Source organism: Lissotriton vulgaris, chromosome 3_1, assembly GCF_964263255.1.
Source record: "Lissotriton vulgaris chromosome 3_1, aLisVul1.2, whole genome shotgun sequence".
NCBI classification, from domain to species: Eukaryota; Metazoa; Chordata; class Amphibia; order Caudata; family Salamandridae; genus Lissotriton; species Lissotriton vulgaris.
Genome location: NC_141689.1, coordinates 1,421,407,429 through 1,421,433,234, shown reverse-complemented (window position 1 = coordinate 1,421,433,234; position 25,806 = coordinate 1,421,407,429). Strand labels below are relative to the sequence as shown.

Genomic DNA, 25,806 nt, shown 5'->3' with positions numbered 1-25,806 from the left:
GTAGAGATCGCCAGGACTGCTTATAAATGCATGTACTTTGAATTGATTTGCGGCCAGCCCCTGTGGTTGTGGGCCGACGCTTGTACTACTTTGATTGCATTAATAAAGGTTTAAAAAAAAAAAAAACAATGAAAGCCTGTCACACCTGAACACCATCTCGATTGAATCAAAACTGTAAAACTGAAAGGAATTTCCTACACAGGATACTGCAAAAATAAACAAAGTGAGGAGTTTCTTTTTCTTATAGAAATGATGCTCTAAACAGCTAATATTTTCAGAGTTTTCAAATTTCAGCATTTAAATCAGTAGAACATTCTGACATGGAGAGTGAAACATGCACTTCCAAAACCATTAGCAGTCTTTCAGTTAACTCCCTAGTTATCAACTGTGTCACTATAGAGTTCAAATGAACAACCAGAGCGCTAACATTTTATATCCAAGAAAAAAGTGAGGCATTCCTGAAAGCCATTTTGCTGGAATAGAAGCTGTTTAATTTAAAGACTTTCCCGAGCAGCAGGCTGGAGTAAATTATCTAATGCAGGTATGAAACCAGTGGGTTTAAAATGTGAGGAGAGGCTTGGGCTTTTAGCATTTTGAGGCAAAATGTATTTTAAAAGGACCTAATAAGTAGTTAAAGAGAGAGATGTCTGCCTAAGTACAGCTGCCCCTTTCCACATCTATTTACTCAGCCAACCCATTTTCTCAGTCGCTCAGCAGCTCCAATAAAAAAAAATATAAAACACCCCATTTTTTTTAATTCAAGGTGATGCATTAAGGCACTGCTGTCAAATCAAAAATATATATTCTGAAAAAAACATAACTGTTACAGTGATGTTATTGTTCGGTGTTGGAAGAAGACAAGAGCTAATAGCCAATGAGCCTATATACATGTATGTATAAACACCAATCTATATGTAAACACCTAGACATGGAGTGGCTACTAATGCCATGCCAAATATACAATGCGCTTGTCTGGCACAGGGGTTGAGAAGGGGCTTAAATCACTATTAAATTAACTTAAAACTAACTGATTGCAAGTTATACCACCTAAAGAAGACATACATTTATCAGTTTTCCCAACAATGCAGCACACTAAAATATGCACAGGTTACATACACATTAATGGTTGTGAAGGTATATAATGTCACAAATTGTTAATGATTGCTTTTTATCCACTAATAGTGCACAGCCTGAAAAATTATCCCTATTTCTAGGATAATTCAAAAATATCTGGAGTGCATACTGAACATACCTACAACTAATCATGGGCAATGTGATACCTACATTGCTGCTTTTCTGAAGTCCTGAAGGTTTCCCCTCTACTTTAATGTGCTTAGAGGGTAAGGGATCCTTATGGCTGCTCTTGCTTTTGATGGAGGTGGTGCTGCTCCTTTCTGAAGAATCCTGGCTGCAATTGGTGCTCTCACTGCTCCGTCGCTTGTGTGAAGTATTTGCTGGTTTTTGGGCATCCTGTGTTGGAGACATGGGTGCTGATATTGGGGGCTCTTTCTTCGGGCATTCAGACAATGTTTTGGATACCCTGGTGATGAGGAAGACATGCCATTTGCATTCGTTTTAATGCCACAACAATATATTAGGACTGAATTTCTGGTCTAAATAAAGGTGATAATCTGTGTCTATAAGACGTTTATTTTAATCCTAGGTACATTTTGGGGCGATGGACACTTTCCACACTTACCCAAATTAATAACAACCCACGCTTCTTTTGGACTATCATATTCTTGATCTGTACTGCTTCTCACTATCTGCCCATGCAATGAGACAGTGCACTACTTCTACTCAAATACATTTTTTAGCTCAAACAGTACAACATTAGCCACCCACCTCCCGAACCGCTGAGTTCTATATGCTATTTAATACCATTGTCAAGGGAGGGAAGGGGCATCATTACCCACTTCATTCATTGCCTCTCATTATTCGTGGCTCTTCGTCATAGTCAGCCACGGCAATAACTAGCATATTACATGCTGGTCATCAGTACAGAACATATTTAAAAAACTCTGCTAAATGAAAGTTCTGGTAAAAAATGTCCCTATGGAAAAAATACAATGTGAACAAATACACAGTTCATTAGGATTTCAGTGAAACATTAATTGAAAGCTGTCAGTTATGATTAAACATAATTCACTTCCAAATGTACTTCTCGATGACCTCACAGGTGACATCATGTATCACATCACTCAACATTCATCATAATGCTGATTATACCCTAGTGCAAATCACAATCTTTTCTCCCAATGGTATCTCCCAGCTTTCTAATACTTTGGAGACTGTTCAAAGATGGCCGACTGCCCAACACTTAAACACTTTAAAAACGGATTTGTTTGTTAATCTCTACAAATAAAATACATTTTCCTGTACAGTCATGGATAGATTTCTATGTAATCATGACTGCAAACGAGCTAGTGTGGATAATGCAAAATCGTTGGGATTCATCCTTGGCAGTAGTCTTAACTTACAATCTGAAATGTATTAAGTTCATACATAACCAACTTAGGATACCATGGGGTATCAGGCAGTTTGTTCCTGAGAAACAGCTTAATATGTGCTCTTGTTCTCGCTAGACTGGATGATTGCATCAAGACTGACGCTCTCTCCTTTAAGTCATCGCCTCTTCTTGCCTGCTCTTCTCCCTCCTGTGCTCTTGATTGTCTTTCGGAGTTGATGCCAGTTCAGAGGGTTTAGCGCCAGCTGTGTCTTTCATCTTAGGTCTATAGGTTTGTATATGATTGTGTTTCCTCTCTTTCGGCTATGGCTTATGTGCCAGGGTACTCTGTGAGGGTCTTTAGTCAGAACAAGTAGGCTCGGTCTCTGTGCAGACCTGGAGTGTTACTTTGTGGTTATTCGTTTTTTTTGGTTCTGTGTCCTCTACTGATCTTCTCTGCTCACTCTCCTGCTCAACCTCGACCTCCTCGAAGTAGGAGCCGTACATTTGTACTAACTTGGTTTCTTCATCTCTGGACAACCCAAGGTCTTTCAACAACATCTCTTAAAGTTGTCATTGCACCATTCTGTAGTATGCCAACTTTTCGGTTTTTTTTTTTAGACTTTTCAAGGCATTAGGATGAAATGTGGTGCATGTGTTGCAAAAGAGGCCTGAGCACCAAAATTCAAGTGGCTCCCATTAGCTTATCATATAGTTAAAACAGTGGCCCACATTTGTAAATGAGGACACTTTTGAACTTGTTAATACCCCCAGTATGGTTATTTCACACGTTATGGGAGGCTGCATGCATTTGTGTTGGCTGCAGGCAAGGGTTATGGTAATCTGAGGGAAATAAACAGTAAAAAAACGGCCCACCTGGTCATAAGATAGGTACACAAACCTTTAATAAAGAGCACACAAACTAATCGGTGGGCCAGTCTAACCCTGGTTGCAGCCTGATGCACTGTTATCCCTCGGCAAACAAAGAATGCACACCTCACAACTGATGCACATCTCATAGCTATCCATCCATCTAAGAGAAATAATGGTGGCATTCGGAGCAACAACTTAAGGAAATGTGCTCCATACCCCTCTCTCATTCTTCAACCGTCCGGTCAATTAAATCTCCTATTAAAACACCAAAATCTTCAGTTTTCTTTGATGCTTTCAAAATTGTTTCTTTGAGTCTTCCTATTTTTCAATCAACAGTCTGCTGAAAACCGTTGATGTTCTTGTTTCCACCTCGGAGGTTTTGATCGTGCACCCGGACCCAATGACAACAAAAATAAAATCAGAAGAGTGCGACCACTCACAGGGGCTTCCAGGGCGTACATCTGACGTCATTGAAGGATGGACATTGCATTAAATGGTGGTGAACATCAATGACGTCCACAAGCAAAAAACAAAATAAAGGAGTACTAGTACGTACCCAACCACTGGATGGTGGAATAACGTACAGCACCGGAATCCAGATAATTCATCAAGCTGCAAACCTATAACTACAGGGAAGTAATCATTCACTTACTATTGATCACAATCAAAATGTCTCTGAATGTTCCAAATGAGGGAGTGGTGCATAGAACTGCTGGAAGTGAATGTCACTCATCTCCCTGTCAGAAAATGAGTGAGTCATAGACTGCTCCCTTTTAAAGGATAAAGACTCGAGAAGAAAAAAGTCTGCACTGCAGAAGCGCTGTTTACCGGGAAGTTTCACATTTTCAGCCGAATAAATGGGTGCAGACGTGTGCAAGGGTCTTTGTGTAATGCAAGCCATCATAAACTGAGCTTTAAATTTTGTTGAAAACCATTGCAGCATAGTACAAAGGTAATGTGGTCACATCACTTGAATTCAGACACAAAGGAACCACTGGGGAGTCAGTTACATGCATTCTGTCTAGAGAGAACCAGGTCTTAAGGTTTATTTTGCAATACACTATCAGATACCTCAGAGAGCCCTAAATTGGAAATGTTTGATCTTAATTAATTTCAGACTGTAGGTCAGATGGATGCAAATTAAGAGGATCATCAAGGATGAATCCCAGCGATTTAGCAGTATACACTATAGCAGGTTTACATTCCTGATATTACAGTAATCAATCCACAATTGGACAGGTGGGGTTTTTTTTGTAGAGATTAACAGAAATAACTTTGTAAAGTGTTTATTTTCAGGTGAAAAGCGACTTTATTGTTGCCTCTTGTCTTTGCACAAGCCCCTCTAAATTTGTCACCTACTACACTTCCCTCTCTATCGTTGCCCCTATTCACTTCTGTCCTAGTTGTCCTTGCCTCGATCACTGCTTTTTTCTGTACCATAAGTTAGTTCCACTCTGATTTTGCCTGGCTCTTGTCTTTTACTGGTGAAACAATGAGTGCTTTAGATCAATGGATCACTTGTTTGCAAATGCATTATTGACAGAGTCCTAGTGTCTTTTTTGTACGTTATACTTGTGTAATCTAAATAGTTTCATTATAAAGTGCTCTTAGGCCACATTTGTTTGAGCAACAAACTTCACAAATAATGTGTAAGGTGTCTAGAAAGCCTTATTGGTTTATGTACCAGTTGGACATTGCTATATAAACAAAAAAAGGGGTTGTGTTTGCACCAATGGAACCCTTAATGGGTCGTATGGAACCCGAAGTAGCTAAAACATTTGAAGCTTTGAGGAGTTGTGCCAGACCACTGCCTTTGAGAAGATGAAACAGAAGCAATATAGGCTAGCTGCACTGGCCTTGAATGTAATGTAGGATTTTCATCAGATTACATGTTAACTTTGTGTCAATATTCCTCCAATCACAAACTGCTAAAAGGTGAGATGAGCACTATATCTTAAGTGACGAGGACACCAAGCAGCAGATCAAAAGTCAAACAGTTCACCGATATGTACTCACTTGATCTTACTGGATTCTTTCTGTTTAGAGGTGGAAGAAGATTTGTGTTCTCGCTCTGACTTCTCCACTTTTATTCTCTTCGTTTCAGGATTTTTCAATTCATCTTCTCCCTGTTGTTAAAGCAGTACACATGGGTAAAATCCAATCAATACATGAAGAAGAGAAAGTGTACTACTCTCCTAGAGAAAAATGTCTGAAATATACTGTTCTCAAGATATTCATACCCTATTCAACAGTAGACAAATGTCTTTGTTACTAGACAGTAAAATAAAACGTAACACACTAAACATAGCCATGAAACCAATACATCAGTGATAAAAATGCTCCCGTACTTCCAAGTAACTTGAAACCCGAGTTTACTTATTAAAAAAATGAACAATAAGACAATTTGCAACTAACGTTTTTAACCATCAGTGTCATGAACGGCTACAGAAATACACTCATACTACTGTGTCCTGTCAGCGGACGACTATTATACAATCTGACCCAGAATGTTTACTAGAGCCAAGGAGCTATGAAACGGTTACTCACAAAGCATATATATCAGTTGTATGAGAAGATAGTTTAGGCAGGTTGTATAAAACATGGAAACCCAAGAATTGGTCTCTCAAGAAGCTATGCTACCTTTTCTTCAGTGAATGCAGATGCGCGTTTTGTCATGCCAGAGTACTCAAATGTTATCGCCTCTGAGTTCCCTGCACCAGGTGCAAGCCAATTATAGCGCCGTGTCTCAGTGGGTCAGATTTAATTACATTCCAACGGCAGGTGAGGCGCAAAATTAAATGCGTGTCCATCAGCCTCCACCTCCCAGAACGAAGGCCCTAGAATGCTGAACTGCATGCAATCCTTAATTCATGGCGCTCACATTTGGGAACACACTTCTTCGTATCTGGGCAAAGCCCATCGATAAACGAAAAAGAGCCATGCCTAGATTATTATCATCCATTAACTGTAAGGTGCCATCAGACCAACAGCACTTACACACTTATAGTCCACACAGGACTCATTATAAAATATCCATCCAGCACCTAACAAGACTATGGCCCTAGAGTCGTCACCCAACTCTGTGAATTCTGCTAATAAATATGCTTAATATATTCAACTTCGTTATGGTCTGAATAAAGATGAAGTAATTGAAAAACCTAAACATTAGTACTTCAAAACATTTAATTCACTATTTAAAGATACTAACTCACCTGGGCTCCCCTACAATAGTTGAGCTCTGTAGTGTAATTTGTGTGTACGCCATTGCACTTTGCCACTTGTGTCATTCCATTAGGGAGATGGAGTCTATTGCCTGCCCTGAAGGATCTGCACTTTTGTGTGGCATCGTTTGTCAACTATATAGCATCAGAGAGGAGCTGTTTGTAAATTTTTTAATATGCTGTAACCAATGAGTTCTTTTGTTTATATGATGCATGATTTTGGGAGAGGTGGAGTGTGCTGGTGAGCAGCAAATCTTAGTCAACTATATGGCTTTGGCGCAGTTGTGAACATGAAGGTGCATTGTCGACAGACTAACATTCTGCTGACTGTGCAAGGAATGGCTATGTAGGAAACGTAATGCATAGTTGGACGAGTATGCTGTCCAGCTGCATAAGACGCTTTGATGCCATGTTGCGAACACATGGCTACTAGGAGGTCCATCTAACGAAGTGGAGAGATTTACATACAGAATGTATTCTGTTTAGTCTGACTGAGAAGGTCTTTTGGCTTGTAGGTGCTAAATGCTATTTGATAGCTGTTGCTACTGACGCCGAATGCAAATATTCCTAATTTTCTTGATGTTTGTGTCAAGTGACAATGGCTTATTTGTTACTAGTTTATTCAAAATACCTTTTTGAGATGTATAAAAGCATAATTACAAGAGCTCTCAGAAATGTAATCATGTGATATAAATTGGAAGTGCTGGAAAATAATCGTGTAACATCATATAAAATAATTTTCTAGGTCCTAGGTGCATGTTTTGGAGGTCTGCCAGGAAAGTATTTTTTGGGAAAAAATAGATTACAGATCAAAAACTGGGCCGTACTATTTGGAAATCAAAATAATAGAAGAATTGGCTGCATGAAATTGAATATATTAGAGAAAGGAATGAGCGTGTCCCTTCCAAATGTTCTAGTATTTGAATTTTACAAGTTGTGCTAAAATCTCGATGTGAGAAAAACGTGATCCTTACACACAAATGGTTCTAATACGGTGTTTACAATATTTATCACACTCATTTTTGTGGAAAGCGTATAGCCCTCACGAGTTTCGCCCTGTGGAGGCATGCAAGCCTAGGTTTTTCTACTGGCAAAAGGTTTTCAAAACTCACCTGTGTTCGTGCGTATGGATCACATTTTTCTCCCATTGAGATATTAGCACAACTTGTAAAAATCAAACAATAACAGAACACTTGGGAGGACACACTCATTCATTTCTCTCAGTTAAACTTAAAAGAGGTGTAGATGCCCTACCCTCATATGAGGGTACCTAGATCCTCCATTCCAAAAGCCAGAATCTTAAACAACCTACATTTATTGGAAGGCCAAGAGTGTTGTCGGGCCTCGCTGTAGCACTTATGAAATAGCTTCTGAATAGCCAGTTCAAACGGGTTGAGCACAGAAGATTAGGGTGTGGGAGTGGTTGTGATCAATGCGTGTGTATTTTAATTGTTATTCACGGTTTTCAAAGCAAAAGAAAAAACAATTCAAGTTTAACATCACCCTCCCCTTTAAAACCCCCAAACAAGATTTTTTTTTTTTTTAACTGTGTTTACTGATGTACAAAGCAATTTACAAAAAGGGGGTGGTGATGAACAGAGTGTCTGAGTTAAACAGACCACTCTTACCCAGTCCAAAGATCAGGGCTTGATCCATCACCGTTATTTATCTCACTGCCCCATCCCAGCTCAGAACCTGGCTATATGCAAATCAGTCTGTCCCTGGCCCAGTGCATCATGGGAACAGGGCAGACTAAACTACCAAGCCAATTCTTCACCAGAAAGGAGACAAGCTACCGGGGACCGGTTTCTGGCATTTCAGCCTTCTTCGGCCCGGCTTGCTTGAATCCTGATGGAGCAGTGAGAAAGGGACTCATGTCTGAGTATACCCTGCCACACCTATAGTGGCCAAAAACGATTTACAAAAAGGGGGTGGTGATGAACAGAGTGTCTGAGTTAAACAGACCACTCTTACCCAGTCCAAAGATCAGGGCTTGATCCATCACCGTTATTTATCTCACTGCCCCATCCCAGCTCAGAACCTGGCTATATGCAAATCAGTCTGTCCCTGGCCCAGTGCATCATGGGAACAGGGCAGACTAAACTACCAAGCCAATTCTTCACCAGAAAGGAGACAAGCTACCGGGGACCGGTTTCTGGCATTTCAGCCTTCTTCGGCCCGGCTTGCTTGAATCCTGATGGAGCAGTGAGAAAGGGACTCATGTCTGAGTATACCCTGCCACACCTATAGTGGCCAAAAACGATTTACAAAAAGGGGGTGGTGATGAACAGAGTGTCTGAGTTAAACAGACCACTCTTACCCAGTCCAAAGATCAGGGCTTGATCCATCACCGTTATTTATCTCACTGCCCCATCCCAGCTCAGAACCTGGCTATATGCAGACGGCTGTAATGCCAGAAACCGGTCCCCGGGAGCTTGTTTCCTTCCCAGTGTAAGAATTGGCTTTTGTAGTTTGGTTTGCCCTGTTCCCATCATGCACTGGGACAGGAACAGACTAATTTGCATACAGCCAGGTTCTGAAACTGGGATGGTGCAGTGAGCTAAAAAACGGTGTTGGATCTAGCCCTGATCTCTTGACTGGGTGAGAGTTTTCTGCTTAAGTCAGAGACTCTGTCCCTCACCACCCCTTGTTGTAAATATTTTTGTCCACCCTAAGCGTGGAAGGGTATACTCAGATGTGAGTCCCTTGCTCATTGCACCATCAGGATTCAAGCAAACTGGGCCGAAGACGGCTGTAATGCCAGAAACCGGTCCCCGGGAGCTTGTTTCCTTCCTAGTGCAAGAATTGGCTTTTGTAGTTTGGTTTGCCCTGTTCCCATCATGCACTGGGACAGGAACAGACTAATTTGCATACAGCCAGGTTCTGAAACTGGGATGGTGCAGTGAGCTAAAAAACGGTGTTGGATCTAGCCCTGATCTCTTGACTGGGTGAGAGTTTTCTGCTTAATTCAGAGACTCTGTCCCTCACCACCCCTTGTTGTAAAGATGTACAAAGCAATGGCACGGGTACAGAGACAAGTTCCGAGCATGACCAAGCCAGGTTTTACACAGCGTATAAGGCATAGTTTACACACATTATTCAAGCCAGGGCCATCTTTCTTTCTATTTACATTGACAGTTTGTTCTTTGAGACTTAACCTTCTAATGATATGAATCAAAACACCAAGATCAGAATTCACCCACCTCGCCCAACTGCCCACCAACCTACAATCCTTCAAGTCATGCATGTAAATTGCAATTTATTGGCACTCTATGGTTGTAACCACACAATAACAACTGAACCCAGCAGTCCAATAAGCATATCTACACAATATCATCCCTGCTTTAAGTATCAAAACTTTCATGTTGCCTCTGATTTATTGATAACAATATGTAGCTATATCCAAGTGAGTCACGGGTTGTCAGAGTGGTTGAGTGTCATCTTTGGTGATGGCTTTGAATTTCTCCAGGATCAAATCTAAGGTCTGGGCAATAAAATACTTCATGAGTCCTGCTCATTCTTCCCTGTGAGGTAATGTTCTTTCCGATCGACCCCAAGAGGCCACAGACCTAGCCCAGGACCGCAAAGAGGGGGCTATAGGTTGTTTCCAATGCATAGTGAAGGACCGTTTTGCTAAGGGCAGGGCGAGGTCAAGAAATGTTATAGCAGACCTCTCCAGTTTGGGACGTAGGTTGAGTCCTAATGGCACCTCATAAGGGTAACGAGGCACAAGTATGTTGGTGCCCAGTTGTTGTAGCAATTGAGAAAAGTAGGTCTGTAACTAGGGGCAAGACTACAACATATGGAGAAGGTCCCTGTCTGGATGAGAGCATCAGGGCAACGGGCCCTGGAGCCAGGAAGGACCCTATTATTCTGGGCCAGGATGAGGTAGGCTCTATTCAAAACATTGAACTGAATATACATGTATCTAGTCCCTCTTGATAAAATATGGAGGTGCTCCAGAATCTTGGCCTATTCAGTATCATGAACGGATCTGGCAAGATCGGTTTCCCAGGTGGTCCTAAGTAGTAACTGATATCTGTTAACCTGTTGTTGAAATCTTCCAGCTGTATACCCATTGAGTTGGGTAACAACAAACATCTGTTATTCAGCGCCAAGGTACCAGTAGTGGTGAACGTGCGCTTTACAAATACACGTTATGTTATGTTGTATAGTGTTTGGAAAACCTCGTGTCCCGGAGTTTTTTGAAGTTAAGTGTTGAAGAGAGTATGAAAGGAGTGCAGAATACATTCATAAGTAAGAAACTGACCATTCATAAGTAAGAAACTGATCATGGCCTACCGAAATAATACTTCACAGGCTGCAAGTTGTGCAGAACCAGGCGGCCAGACTGGCCTATAAAACCCCGAAGTGGCAGTCCGCAAAACCACTGCTCTGCAAACTCCACTGGTTGCCGGTCGAACAGAGAGCTGCATTTAAGATCGGCTGCCTGACCTGCAAAGCTGTGACTGGTACTTCTCCCGCTTTTCTCAGATCCCTAGTGACTTCTTACCGTCCGGCAAGTAACTTACGGTCCTCTCATCGTCAACTCTTGACTGCATTTCCAATCAAACTTAAAAAATATGGTGGCTGCAGATTTGCTCATCTGGCTCCCAAACTCTGGAACCAGTTACCGTTACCGCTCAAATCTTCCAATTCCCTGCTGAAATGCAGAAAACTCCTGAAAACCAATCTCTTTACACAGTCTGGCTAGCTCCCCTCTTCTACATTCTTCAGCACCACCTAGCGCCAGGAAACCTATGGTGACAGAGCGCTCTATAAAATTCCCTTAAGATAAGATAAGACCAGGTGGGAAATCGCAATCTGTCACTAACTAAGGGAAGTCAATTATCTCATCATTGTGGAAGACTTCAACAGTGGGAGAGAGAGCAGCTGAATGCCAGAGTCGTAGATATCCATGAGCAAGCACCCCATGGGTAAGGACAAACCCAGTAAGGAAATGGCATGAGCAAAGGGTTTGTGCGGGCCCATCAAAGTATTGCTCCCGGTTAAATAGGCCCTTGCCAGATGAAAAAGGTGTGTGGTCCAAAGAGGGAGACTAGTAGAAGGCAATAAAAAATAATCCAGATCATCGTCCCAGTGAAAGCCTAGTTTCATACATGGAACGCCTAAGAGCCGTAAGCTGCCCACTGCAAATTAAGCAGCTAAGTAGTACAGCTCAAAATCAGAGAGGGACAGCCCCTCTGCAATCCACTGGGAGTTTCAATTTGGCAAGTGATACCATACGTAGTCCCGACCGCCAAAATCAATTTAACAAAGGAAGGGTACAGTTGTTGAAAAAAAGGAGCGTGGGAGAGGGGGGGGAGGAGGAGGAGAGAAGTAATTAAAATAAAAGGAAGGTGGGGAAGCATGACCATTTTTACCAGTGGCACTCGACTAATCACAGACAGGGGTAGGGATGACCAAAATAGTATTCGCGTTTTGAGTGTTCTCATAGCAGGGGCGGCTCTGGGCTCATGGCGGTCCTGGGCAGGGAGCGTAGGTAGGGGGCCTGAGGCTGCCAAATCCATGCCAGGGGCCGCCACGCAAATATGTATCTAAGGATATATATATTGGCGTGGCGGCCCCTGGGGTTTGGCGGCCCTGTGCAGGTGCACAGCTTGCACATGCCTAAGGCCGGCCCTGCTCATAGACACACCCAGGTTGCCATCATGTAGGTCCCTAGGCATGTGATATATGTTTACGCCCAAGTTTTGGAATCTAGTTGTAGCTAACTGCAGTCTAGGCTCCAACAGGGAGAATTGTCAGGGTCTGTTCGTGTGGTGTAAAGATAGGATACAGGATACAGCTCCGTTCACTTTGAGGCCTGATAAGGAAGCAAAACCTGTGTAATGGTCGATAAATCCATGTCAGTGGCTCAGATGTATAAAAGGAGATCACCAGTATAGGGCGACATCATGCAAGAGGTACCCGTACTGGTATCTCCCAGGTGGTCACAAGGAGGTGCGGCCAGGCTGCCAAAGGATCCCTGGCCATAGCAAATAATAATGGCAATAGGGGACACCCTGACGAGCGCCTCTACCTACAGGTCATAGTGCTGAGATACACTTCCCAGTTTTAATCTGAGCTGAAGGGGCAGAGTATAGAATTTGTATCCATTTCTGCCCGTACGGATCTATCCCAAATAGGCTCAGGACTTCGTGTATTTAACCCCAATGCAGGCAATCAAAAGCTTTCTCCAAGTGTAATGAAATACAGACGGCGTTGGGAAAGGAAGCTTCTGATATACACTTAATGTGACACAGCCTGAAAAGGTTTAAAGAGGTGTTTCGACCTAACATAAAGCCCGCCTGTTATCACGAATTAAGTTCGATAGTTCTGGTAAAATCAACAAGCAAACAACCTGGTTAAAAATGTTTAGTCTGTATTTAAAATAGAGAGCGGATGATACAACGCCAAGTCCGCTAAACCCTTGTGGGGTTTTAATAACAGAGATGAGTGAGGGAATGAATTAATGAATATTAGCCTTATAAAGTACAACTTAGCCCGAAGGCATCAAGGCGCTGCTGGTGGGCCATCAGACGGAAAAACACATGAGTGAGACATTAAGTGTAGGGGGAAGGGAGCCTTTAGATAAGATGGCCTCATATTATCATCAACTGAGGGGCAAATTGCTGTGCTAACTAACTGTGTATAAAATTCAGCTGGTATGCCATCCGTACCTGGGAATTTCCCCAGAGGCAGGACCTTCAGAGTCAAGAGAATCTCAGGTGCCATAATGGCACTCCGGGGTGGGAGGTAAAAAGAGGAAGCTGGGCAACAAAACGATCAAACTGACCCTCAGGCGGTAGTGGTGGAGCAGAATGTAAATCCCTGTAGTAATTGTAAAAGGCGGCATTGATCGGTGTCAGGGTGTGAGCCATGCCTCCATAGGAGAGAGAGAGAGAGAGAGACGATCGACAATCAGGCATGCAGGGTAACCAAACATGCCGGCAAGAGACTAGATTTGTCTCCCTCATCGTGGGTCCTACTTAAGTAGGCAGCACAGTCATGGCACCTATGTAGTTCAGCGGTATCAAAGTGCTTAGCTCGTGCCTCGCGCAACTCACCCACTCTTTCAGAGGAGAGCATCCCCGCTCTTTCCAACTCTGGCCGAGTCGAGTCGGCCTGTTTGATTTCCCAGGTAAGCACCCTGCAGGCACCCAATGTGATTTTAATGCTAAGCTCCCTTGCGACTATCTAAAAAGTTTCTCACTCCATAAAAGGAGAAGAGGAGGGTCCTGCATGCTCATGTAAGAAGGTGTCAATATGTTTGAACACTGTCTGGAGGAAAAATGGGTCATCTAACATTCAAACCGACAGTCTTTAAGTGGGAATTGGTGGGGAAGGAGCACCCCATGCCACCATCATACCGAGAGGGTTAAGATCTGATCTCACTCGGGGTGATAGTGGATAGAGGTCACTGTGTTATGGAGGGATGTAGAACAAACAAAACAGTTGAGTCTGGAATGTATTTTATGGACCAGAGAGTAAAAGGGAAGCTCCCTGCATGTTAGATTTCTAAGGCGCCATGTATCATCTAGGGCTCAGTGAGTCAACCATTGATGGGGCATATCAGAATTAGGAGACACTGGAGGTTTTGGTAGGAGAGGCATTGAGCAGCTAAGTTGAATGTCCATCCAGGACTGAGTCCCCTCCAATGACCCATGGGGCAGTTGGCCAGTCTAAAAGTAAGGTTGTTAGCCAAGTCCAAAAGGCCAATTGATCGGAATGGGGAGCATACACAACACTTATGTTCTGTGGGTGGCCATTAATGGAGCCATGAAGAAATACAAAGCAGCCGTCCCGGTGGATGTGTACCTTGTCCAGCCTGGAAGGGACCCCGCTCGAATCCATATTGCAACTCCTCTAGCAGACAAGCTCCTGCCTATGACCTAGCCCCACCATCTAGCCTCCAGCCGGGACACTTTCCCAGTGGTCAAGTGGGTTTCTTGTAACAGAGCAATGTGCGTATGCGAATGGAGAAGTGCTGCATATACCCTAAAACGTTTTTTGAGGAGTTATTACTCTTGACATTCATGTAATAAGGTTATATGAGTCAGCGAATTTGTAAAGTAGAGGAGCTGTGGTTAGTGTTGGGACCAAACCAGTTTAGTGGCAAGGGTACCAATGTATACAGGATATAGCTGGGAGTACCCGAGAGGGTAGGAATTGCTATGGTTGCTCAGACAGAAACCAAAGGCTAACAGGCTGCAAAAAGAAGCCGAGGACAGAAAAAAAAAGACCACCATCCAAACATAGCACGTAACCTAAGACAAACATGTTAACAAGGCAAAGGAAAAGGGAATGGAGGACAAAACAAGAAAAATAACCTTTCCCGGACAGATGGGCCAAGGGAACAAGGAGGGTGTTGTGGTGGTTGTAGAGCAGGATGTCTAATCCCGCCAATCGTGCAGAACTAATGAAGCGCGCTAGTAGGCCCACTCATGTAATAGGGGACCTAAGTCGGGCAGAACAGCCTATAAACCGGTGCGTCCCCCAGGCAGGGGACGGGTCACAAATCCCAACATATCTGAAGGCAAAAGGTGTGCCATGGAGGTAGTCACATAGCCTGTGATGTAGGCTGGTCATAGTTAGTGAGAGTCAGCCTAAATCAGCTATAGTTATAGATTGCACAGTGAATGAAGGCAATGAAGGAGTGTCAGAACCATGTTCCTCTGATGAGGGATCCTCTCCTGAAATAGTGGTCTTTGGGGACATGAGATAGCGCTGCAAACATTTTGACAATACCTGGTGACTGGATCACATTGTTATTTTTTTACCTATTCTGCTATTAGTGGAACGCCACATTGCCACTAAAATGTCACTCAGAAAGGATTTATTTTTACCACTATCCAGCAAAAACTGGAGAACAACATTTTTGACACTGGATTGAAGCAATGTCCACTGTCGATAGTTGGAAAAGGCCTGATTATATTTGCTTAAAAACACATTCATGGGGGTCGTGGCTAGCGACCGGCGAAAAAGGCTGTAGCCTAAGAGAGCTCCAGAGACCGCCGCAACAACTCCGGTAATCCGGCCATTAATCCTGAATTTCGCGCTGTGGAAACTAGCAGCGGAAGCACCACAAGACCTCCGGCGACTGCTGTGAAAGTTTGGGCGAGAAACAATCACCCGGTGCCCTCAGCGATCGAGGGGCGGAGCAACGGCCTATATCCTGCAGAGAAGCCGGGCGATCCAGTGATTGCAGCGTCCGCCAGAGGGCTAGGCCGGCGGCGTATCACGCTCCTGGCTTCGGACGAGATTTGGCCGCATACACCTCGCAGCGAGGACGCATCCCGGTGTCGATCGGACAGCCAACGGATTGTGGGTGAGGCTGGGGCCACCGTGAGTGACGAGGCAAAGTAGAGCGAACGTCTCAGGGAAGGGAAAGCGCAGGCCTCCGGCACCTATGCTGCAAAAGACTGGTCGGGACACGAGGCCTGGACGCCGAGTGCAGGCATCAACAGACTCACGGGGACAAGAGGTACGGGGCACGCTGGGCAGCAAAGATATCACCCTTGGAGAAGGGGGCACACACTGGGGGGCGGCCAGCCATAAATAAACAGGAAAAGTGACAATTGCCCAATGAGGAAGCTACTGGGCTCACAGCCATAGTACACACAGTATAAGTCAGACACCAACGGGCTTACACTAACAGCCCCCCCTTGGGCCTCTGTGAGCTGCCCGACAGAAAGAGAAGAAGCACCATCCTAGCGGGGGCGCAACGGGGTGCCAAGGACAAAAGCTAACGAGCACCCACCCCCAGCACTGATTAAACAAGGACAGTGAGTGGCCTGTAAAGCCCCCCCCCTTCAAATTGCTGTTTGTTTACTCCTCTCGGGCGAGCTTGGCCCGCACGCATCAGGAACACCATGGCCGGTAGTCGACCGAGGACGGTACAGAGCAACCGTATAGATAAATAGGCCACCGCCAGGGAACAAAAAGAAGCCCTGGAGGCGACATCGACTGCCACAAACAGTCAGCAGACGGAGCAACCAAAGGAGATCACCCTACATGATGTGATGTCCGCACTACAACTTATGCAAAACTCTATTGGCACCATATCCTGCGACATAACGTTACTTCGGGCCGACATCTTCAAAATGAGCACTAGAGTGGCGGAGGTCGAAGCCACTACGACAACCCTATCAGCAGATATGGCCACCCTGCAGCGCCAGGTACGACAACTAGAAGCTACAACCAGGCAGTTGGCGGAGAAGCTGGACGATCAAGAAGGGCGATCGCAGCAAAATAACGTCCGCCTGGTAGGTGTAACAGAAAGTGTCAAAGGGCCGGCTCTGAATCTTGTTGTGGAAGAACTAATCCAATCCCAATTGCAACCACGGGGACTTTCAAAATTCTTCTCGGTGGAAAGAACCCACCGAGTGCCAGGCGGACGACCCAAGCCAGGAGCCCCCCACGGCCTATCCTGGCACGCATATTCAACTTCAGAGATCGAGATGCGAACTTACAGGCAGGCTCGGGTTGGTCCCCCCCTGAGGTTTGATAAATGAGGTGACTCTATAGCCGGACTACAAAGCTGCAGTCACTAAACAACAACGACATTTTACAGAAGTCAAGAGAGAGCTTCGCAGTAGAGAACTAAAATATGCAATGCTCTTTCCGGCAAAGTTAAGAGTCGAAGCAGAAGGTAAGAGCTGTTTTTTTTTTACATCACCGGAAGAGGCGCAAGACTGGCTGGAGGGCTGGCGCCCTACCAAGGGACACAACAGACGGGAGGCCGGAAGAATACAACAACCCCCGCAAGCTGCTCAACACGAGGAGGCTGAAGGATCACCAGTAATGCTCACTGACGCAGGACACGAGAGTGGAGCTGAATGACGCCCTGAAGGGAGTACCGTTACGACACGAGAGACGTCCTAAGAGCTGCTGATTCACCGAAATGCACCTCTACAGAGGGCCAGAGCCCACCCACCAAAAGGCCGACAGAATGTAAAGCGGAGACAAAATCATTGACCCTGCAGACTAAATGGAAAGAACACTGGACTCAATTATGAGATGATAGGTTAACATTTCACCCCTGAAGGGGAGGGCACATGTGGGGAATGCATGTCCTAAAACAAACAACTGTATTGGGGTGATGCAGGGGTCACGGAGCGACTCTCCCCCCTCATGCAAGTACACAGTTATGGGGTTCAAGCACTCTGCTAAGTTGGGGAGGCAGGTAGTTCTAATTCCACTAGGCAGGGAGGAAGGGAGGGGGTGAAGGGACGGGATCAGTTAATGACAAAGTTACTGGGTATGTTACAAGTTTTTTGTTGTAAGATTATCTGAAGAATTGCTCTAATGTATTACATGGCTTGCAGATCTGAAATAGCTCAAGATAACTTGACTTCAACCGATGCCTATGGCAGAAACACACCAAGGTAACAGGGACGGAGCCCTACGAACGCAAACCGCCCAGAGACAGGGCCTCCCGCTGACTGTGATTTCATGGATTGTAAATGGGTTGGGGGACAAAATTAAGCGTGAGTTGGTGATACAGTATTCTAAGCGGAAGACTCCAGCAGTGGTGCTCCTCCAAGAGACCCACCAACAAGGATCGACAGTCAAAGCTCTAGACCGCTGGGGCTTTCGGATGGTGGGGCACTAAGACTTCACCTCTGGCTCTAGAGGAGTTGGCATTCTTGTAAACAAGCGCTTTCCCTTGATAGTAATTGGGTCCCATCATGATGATCAGGGTAGATTTATTGCACTCTCGTGCCAGTGGGATGGTAGGCTGTACAATGTCGTGTCACTATATATACCACCTACGTTACATCAGATCGCCTTCCCAGATCTCGGGAGGTTCCTGCTTACACTTCCCCAGGGGCAACTGATTATGGGGGGAGATTTCAATGCCACCATGAATGCAGACATTGACCGACAGCCCCCAAGAACCACAAGTAGCGCCACTCGGAGACTGCGGGAGTTTGTAGATGAGCTTTGGCTGCTGGATCTAAGGAGACCTAGACACCCAGAAGACAGGCAGTTCATATTCCATTCAGGAGTGCACAATAGCCTATCCAGACTCGACTATATCTTTACTCTGGCCACAGGGGTACTAGGTTTAGCGGAGGTCAGACACTTGCCCAGAGGCCTATCGGATCACTCCTCAATCCTAATAACATATGCACCATATGCCCCACAAAACCAGAGGCTGTTCCCGATCCGCCCAGGGTATCTCAAGGACCGTAAGATAAGTAAAGACCTCATTAAGGCGACTAAATGCTATTTCGAAGAAAATCAGCACTCGGTCTCCTCTCCTACTACCCTATGGCAGGCATACAAGACAGTGCTCAGAGGACATGCTATCTCCCTAATTACGGGTCATAGGCGAGAGAGCCAGAAACACATTGACGGGCTGGAATTAGAGGTCGCACAGGCAGAAGCAGCCCTGGCAGCAAGCACTACTGAGGAGACCGCACATAGACTACACTTTGCACAGCAGGAATATAAATCATTCGCACATGAAGAGGCCGCCACTAGACTGACTAAGACACAACACACGATTTATGAGCAGGGGGATAAAGCAGGCCGGTTACTGGCCTGGTTGGGAAAGAAAGAAAGGGCACACAATTGGATAGCTCAGATAAGATCCACCGATGGGGACCTAGTAACTACACCACACCAAATCACTGAAGTGCTCGCACAACACTACAAGACAATCTATACACCCCTTGCCACTGCACTGGAAGACGAGAATATGGCATATATACAGGATATACGCATGCCTGCGCTAGGTGCAGAGGCCATAGCTGCCCTAGATGAAGATATTACTCTGGTGAAACTTATACAATCCATTAGGGCGTTCCACACAGGGAAGGCGTTGGGGGCCACCGGGATCCCAAATTGAATTTTATAGGCGGGAGGCCACACAGCTTGTACCACACCTACTAGCCATGTACAGGGAGAGTCTAGACAGAGGTATTCTGCCTAAAGACCAGAGACTCGCCACCATAGTCGCGATAAATAAGCCCGGTAAGCCACCACATGAGTGCACATCCTATAGACCGATCTCCCTCCTGAATGCAGAGGCCAAAATACTAGCCAAGACACTTGCAACCAGGCTGCAACCACACTTATCAACAGTGATTCATCCGGGCCAGTCCGGCTTTATGCTCCACCGCAAAACAGCGCTAAATGTCAGAAGGCTGCATGGCGTGCTGGAACTTAAATCGACCATTGCTGAAGATGCAGCTATACTCTCCCTGGATGCCCGAATGGCATTTGACTTAGTGGAATGGCCTTTTCTTTTCACAGTGCTTAGGCGTATGAGATTCGGACCTAAGTTCTGTGCATGGGTCCAACTACTGTACACGAAGCCAGTGGCACAGCTAGTGGTCAACTGCCATTTATCGACTGAATTCAAACTAAGTAGAGGGATACGGCAAGGCTGTCCTTTATCGCCACTTTTACTTGCGATAGTACTTGAACCACTGGCGGCAAGGATCAGGCAAGACCTGACAATACGAAGGCTGAAATGGACCGATGGATGGGAGGACCGCATTTCGCTTTACGCGGATGATATACTACTATACTTAACGTCCCAGGCACGATCCATCACATGCCTCTTAGACATCTGTGCGGCCTATGGGCGTGTATTGGGATATACCATCAAATGGGAGAAGTCGCTTCTCTATATCTTGCATGGCCCTCCTCCACGACTCCCGCGTGGATGTACGCTCCAGATAGTCACAGACGGGTTTAGGTATCATGGGATATTTATCACACATGACCGCACACAGTTTACGAAACGGAACTTGACGCAACCCGTATCGCGATTAAAAAACGATGTCAAGCACTGGCTCACACTACCTCTGACGCTACTGGGGAGAGCCGCACTCTTTAAGATGATGACACTCCCACGGTTCTTGTACGCGCTACAGAATACACTGTTCCCTGTCCCCGCTGCGTACTTCGCCGCGATTAATGCGGAAGTGACAACCTTACTATGGGATGGGAAGACGCCCCGCATAGCCCTACACAAACTAACCAGAAGCTGGTATGATGGAGGAATAGCTCTTCCAGACATCAAAGTACACTATTGGGCATCCCAGCTTGTGGCTATTAATCAATGGCTCCGCATCCCCCAAGAGGATCTAGCGTTTAGGCTAGACAGACACCTACTAGCCCCATCAGTGATCATGGGGACACTATACAATAAAAAGAAGAGGCCCAACATAACAGGTCCAAAGTCACATACAATACGCATATGGTTTGAGACGCAGAAAGCATTGCACTGGGAGGGAGTAGTGACACATGCGATGCGGCTATGGGACACAAAGTGACTCTGGATGCTGGGCAATACCAAGGGTTTCCGCAATTGGGACCGAATAGGTATATCCACAGTTGGAGACCTATGGCAATAGGTGGAGAAATGGTCACCTTTGCTCATCTACAAGCCACCTATGGCCTGGCACAGACAGAACGGTTTAGCTATTTGCAAATTAAGCATGCACTCCAATCCCTCCTACCCCCAGGGACAAGACCTGAAGAATCCTCACCACTGGAGGATAGACTCTTAATGGATCATCTACAGACAAAAGCGATCTCACTTACCTACCATAAGATAATCAACAATTACTCGGATCCCACAGCAGCACTGAAGGCTACATGGGAAATCGATCTAGGGGACATTGAGGCGGCTGATTGGCGGGAAGCGCTTGCGTCCCCCAGAGAGGCTGCAATCCCATCGCGGCTAAGACTAGTACAGCTTAAAATTTTACACCGCACGTATTACACTAGGACACTCCTCCACAAGATACACCATACAGACACACCACTCTGCCTCAGACAATGCAGAGAAGCAGGTACATTCTTCCATACTATTTAGCAGTGCCCCAGGGTTGTTTCTTACTGGGTGGCGGTGATGCGAACACTTTCAAAGTTCACACATGTTACGATATTGCCAGACCCGAGATGCTGCTTATGCAATATCTGCGAGCCTACAGACCTCACTGGGATTGCCCAAGATTAGGTAACACTAGGCATGACGATAGCAAAATGCAACATCGTGCAATGCTGGGGCTCTAGGGCTGGCCCTACTCTCAGCCTATGGTGTAAAGATATGGACACGGCAATGGTGGCGGAAAAATCAGTGTATATTCATCGAGGATGTCTGAAAAAGTGGGCGTAGGTTCGGGGAGGCTGGAATGGTTATACGGGCAATATATGTGAACACTCCCAGGTGGAGGAATCTGAGTTGGATACTAGCATGTGACAAGAAGGTGTCATGGGTTCCTTACCGAATGTATGGTTTTTGGGAACGAGAAGCACACAAAATGTAATTAGTACTCATTAATCTGCCTTTTGAATACTATGAGAAGGAACGTGGACATAATGTTGGATGTATATCTGTATGCCTTGTACACATACTGTCAATACAATACCATGAGAAATGTTCAACAAAAATTGTTTAAAAAAAAACACATTCATGAAAACAAATGAAAAGAGGAAACACGCAAACAAGCACATTTGCAGATGTAGTTTTAGAATGGCGTAGCTGCTCACACAATTGTGTCTAGACATCGGCTGCGTCAAACTTGTTTTCTCCGAGCCCTAGCTTACATTCTCTACTAATTGTCTTTGAAATAGTCTACATAAACAATATAGTTGCATTGTAACATTTTTACAGATAGTTAAGGGGATGCAAACCTGTTAATTATTCTAAAAAAAGATGGTGACTCTGAATAGGCCAACATGAGACACATACAAGTGATGCTCTCCTTAGAATTCATCACTCAAAAAAAGCCAATCACTGAGAAAAAGTAGGGTGAACAATGCACCCTTCATTTTAAAATGTTAATATGCACACCAACGCTTGAAGCCCAATATCTTAATAGGAGAACAGGGTACAAAAGAAAACATTTTGAATTGAAAATGTGTTGAATTGTACAGTGATGTGGTTGGCTATTATTTTTTTCTTTTTTTGCTCACCTTTATCGTTTTAAAGAATTTCTATGAATGTCTTAGCTGCTGTGTTAAGCCTTTATGAAATTCATAAGGAATTATATAATTTATCTACGAGAAATTGCATCTTTTGTGCCTTTTGTTGTTTAAAAATTGTTAAAGCTATGCTGGTGAACTACTTTTACTTCCATTACATTAATTAACAGTAAGTGAATCAACTCTAAGCATACATATTTCCACAGGAAGGTGTTCTATTGTGATCCTTGAGTTTTCGCTTATACGTTTGGAGACCATGAATGGTAACTAGAACCAAATGGAAACACACATTTATTAAATGTATCAGTTAGCTTGTATAAAGTCAGGTAGTGCGAGTTATGCATATTAATAATAATCCGTGCAATGGTTACAAGCATGGACATTAAAAATTGTTGCACTGTTTATAAAATAAAATAGTTATTAGGTCTTGGTTTACAGGGAACTTTATTTAGGCAAATCTGCACATTGGTTAACAGCAGATATTCCTAATGCCACCTACTGTAACAACCCGGTTAACATCAAAATGTGTATTATTCAGTGGATCGGGTAGGACTATTGTAGCACGTCAAATCCATCTTCTTTTTCATTGCTCTGTTGCCGTTGAAATGTAGCCAGTGGGTAACAATGAACGATGCAGACTTTTAGGCTACCCAATCAATCCCAATCTGTACTTTCAAAGGAGATCTTTGTAGCATAGATCTATCGTTATACACTAAAGAAATGCATTTGTTGTGGATTCACTCAAGAAGTTTGTCATATATAATTGGGTATGAAAAGTTGCACCACATTTTACATACAATGATGATGTTCGCCTCACCTTCCGTTTCTGCGGCACCTTCAGAAAGGCATCTGCACGTTTCTTTTCTGAATCCTGCTTCGGTCTGCTTGTTGCCTCTTTGCCCTCCACCTTGTTTTTCTTTTGATGATTGCTTTTCTGTGGAATCCTTGAAAGGAGGGAAAGTTCAAATTTCACGATAAGTGATTCAGGAGTTTGTTGCTCCTTCTGTGATGACGATTTGTGTTCTCTATTGGGTACCGGCACTTTGTCTCTGTGGTTCTCTTCACGGATCACAACTGTGGGTTTACTATCACTAGTCCTGTTGTGGGCAGTGTTTTGTTTATGGCTTTGATGGCCACCAGAGAGTTCAACGCGAACACGGGCCACATGGGTCTTTTCAGTCCCACAGTCTGGAAGTGTCTTGTTTGTGATCTGATGTGAGCTCCTGTGCTTTTTCTTTTCAGATGATAACAAATCTGTTGGTTTTGGTTCCTTTTTATCACCTGGCTCCACTTTCGTTTTTACTTTTGGCTTTTCTTTGGAAGGCTGCTCATTTGTCCCATAAGAGGCAGGCTCACTTTCCACTTGAAGTCCCCCCTTGGGCTGCTCTGGTACTAACGCTTTTCCTGGCTTCCTGGGCTGCTTGGTACCAACAGTCTGCCTAGGGGTGGCCCCCTCACTGTGCACTACAGGAGATTTCTGGCAACTTTTTTTGCCTTGGTGGTGTCCCTCCTGAGACGGTCTTGGTGTGTTTTGGAGAACAGGCTCTTTCGCCTCAGGGGTGTCACGAGAAAAGCTGGTGGATGTATCCTCTTCTTTGCTTTCTTGGTCGTTCTGTGGCTCATGGTCCTCCTCATTTGGATGATCTGTCAGAGGGGCCGGTTGACTGCCCTTGTTCATAAAATATTTTAGCTGCCATGTATTTGATGTAGGAGGATTAGACTACAAAAAAAGAGAAACATTTTTAAATGAGCTGTAACGCACAGTTATAAAAGAAGGAAGCAATAAAACATGTGGGAATATTTCAACATCGAACCTAAAATATTTGACTCTTCTAAATAATATACATGTTGAAACTGACTAGATTATGTTTCCCGTGTGAGATTGTGTTCCCCTTGTGCTGCAAAAAATATGTCAGAAGAAACGAGACACGAGCAAACGTTCACACCAGACTCACATTTTATATCGTCTTTGACAATATTGCTTGCCCCAATATCAGTGTACAAATATATACAATTTTTTGCACTTAATGATAGAACAAAATTAGCATGTAGCCTTTAAGATAATGTTTCCAGTTAAGATCATTTTTTTCTTGCAACAGGGAAAAACTATTATTTAACTCGACCAGCAAGAGGTCACAGTTAATATGTGTACTTTTAAAGGGAAACTTCAATCTAGAATGTTGGTGTAGTGGGAATAAATACATGTTTCTGTGGCACAAGTAGATAACTAATTAACTCCACAATAACCAGCTGAATCGAGGTGGTTGTAGTTTCACCACCACCAAGGCAGCATTTGCCACAGATGGATCTGCTTGGGTCATGAGGCATGTTTGCCTAAAACTTTGGTAGGTAAGCAAACTGCAAATCTTCAATTTTGTCCAGCTTCACCACTATAACACTCCTTTAAATGAATTATTAGTCTTGTCTTGTACAAACATACTTTGTACACCTGCCTTGCAGACAAAACATCCCCTGAAGTATGGACATAAAAGGACTTTCTGAAGTTGATGCAGTAATGCATCCTATAAGTTGTAACCTTAATCCTGAATGGGTTATGGAAATGAGCAAGTAGAAAAGAAGCAGTCATTTCTCCATACCAAAGTATTTAAGGGGCGTGGCTTGGAAGGCAGTAGCTAATGGCTGCCTGATCGAGCCGTCGCGCCAGAACGGAGCCAGCGACTGGACTTTACGAGCGAAGAACGAAGCTATAATAACCAAAAAACGCAGCAAAAGTGATTGGAACAAAACAGCTACAGGTAGCGACCTAGACGAGGACACAGGACTTACCAGGAGCGGAGCCCGGCGTTATCAGAGGAGATAGGGGATGGGGTGAAAGGGATCCTAGATGGCGACCGGCTCCAGCCGTAAACAGCTCCCCCAAACAAGAAGGTACCGGGCAGCATAGATTTGAAAAGCGGATCGAGGAAGGGAAAATCGAGAACACCGACCGAAGCAGGTACCGCAACTCCCCTGCCGCCCCCTCGCCGCACCGCCCCATCCCAGTCACCTCAGCACCACAGCAACCCGAGGCAGGCAAGCGGGGGAGGGGCAAGGCGCAAGAAGATCAGGAAGAAGGAGCAGTAGCACCTCAGCGCCACCGCGCCATTGCCCCATTTCGACCGCCCCGGCAACACAACAATGCGAGGCACACAGCAGAGGAGGAGCGGACAGCCCCGGAACAGGGAGCAGGATCAGGAATCACTTGGCGCCTCCGAGCTCAATAAACCAACGCTATGTCAGTTCCCCACGTCCACCAAGAACCCAGCCAGGGCTGCACCGGAACACCCCAAAACAACTGCGGCATACTAAAGCAGC

At 44.7% G+C, this 25,806-nt stretch overlaps 1 protein-coding gene across 2 annotated transcripts in view; it reads right to left on the bottom strand.

Moving 5' to 3' along the window:
* The window catches only part of AFF1 (ALF transcription elongation factor 1), a 445,670-nt gene that overhangs the window by 63,656 nt on the left and 356,208 nt on the right, over positions 1-25,806 (bottom strand). For both annotated transcript variants that reach the window (XM_086961892.1, XM_086961893.1), the window contains 3 exons: positions 23,309-24,211; positions 5,336-5,445; positions 1,285-1,540 (listed from right to left, as the gene is read on the bottom strand). In XM_086961892.1, coding sequence (XP_086818018.1) covers positions 1,285-1,540; positions 5,336-5,445; positions 23,309-24,211 — 1,269 coding nt within the window. The remainder of the gene's footprint in view (positions 1-1,284; positions 1,541-5,335; positions 5,446-23,308; positions 24,212-25,806) is intronic.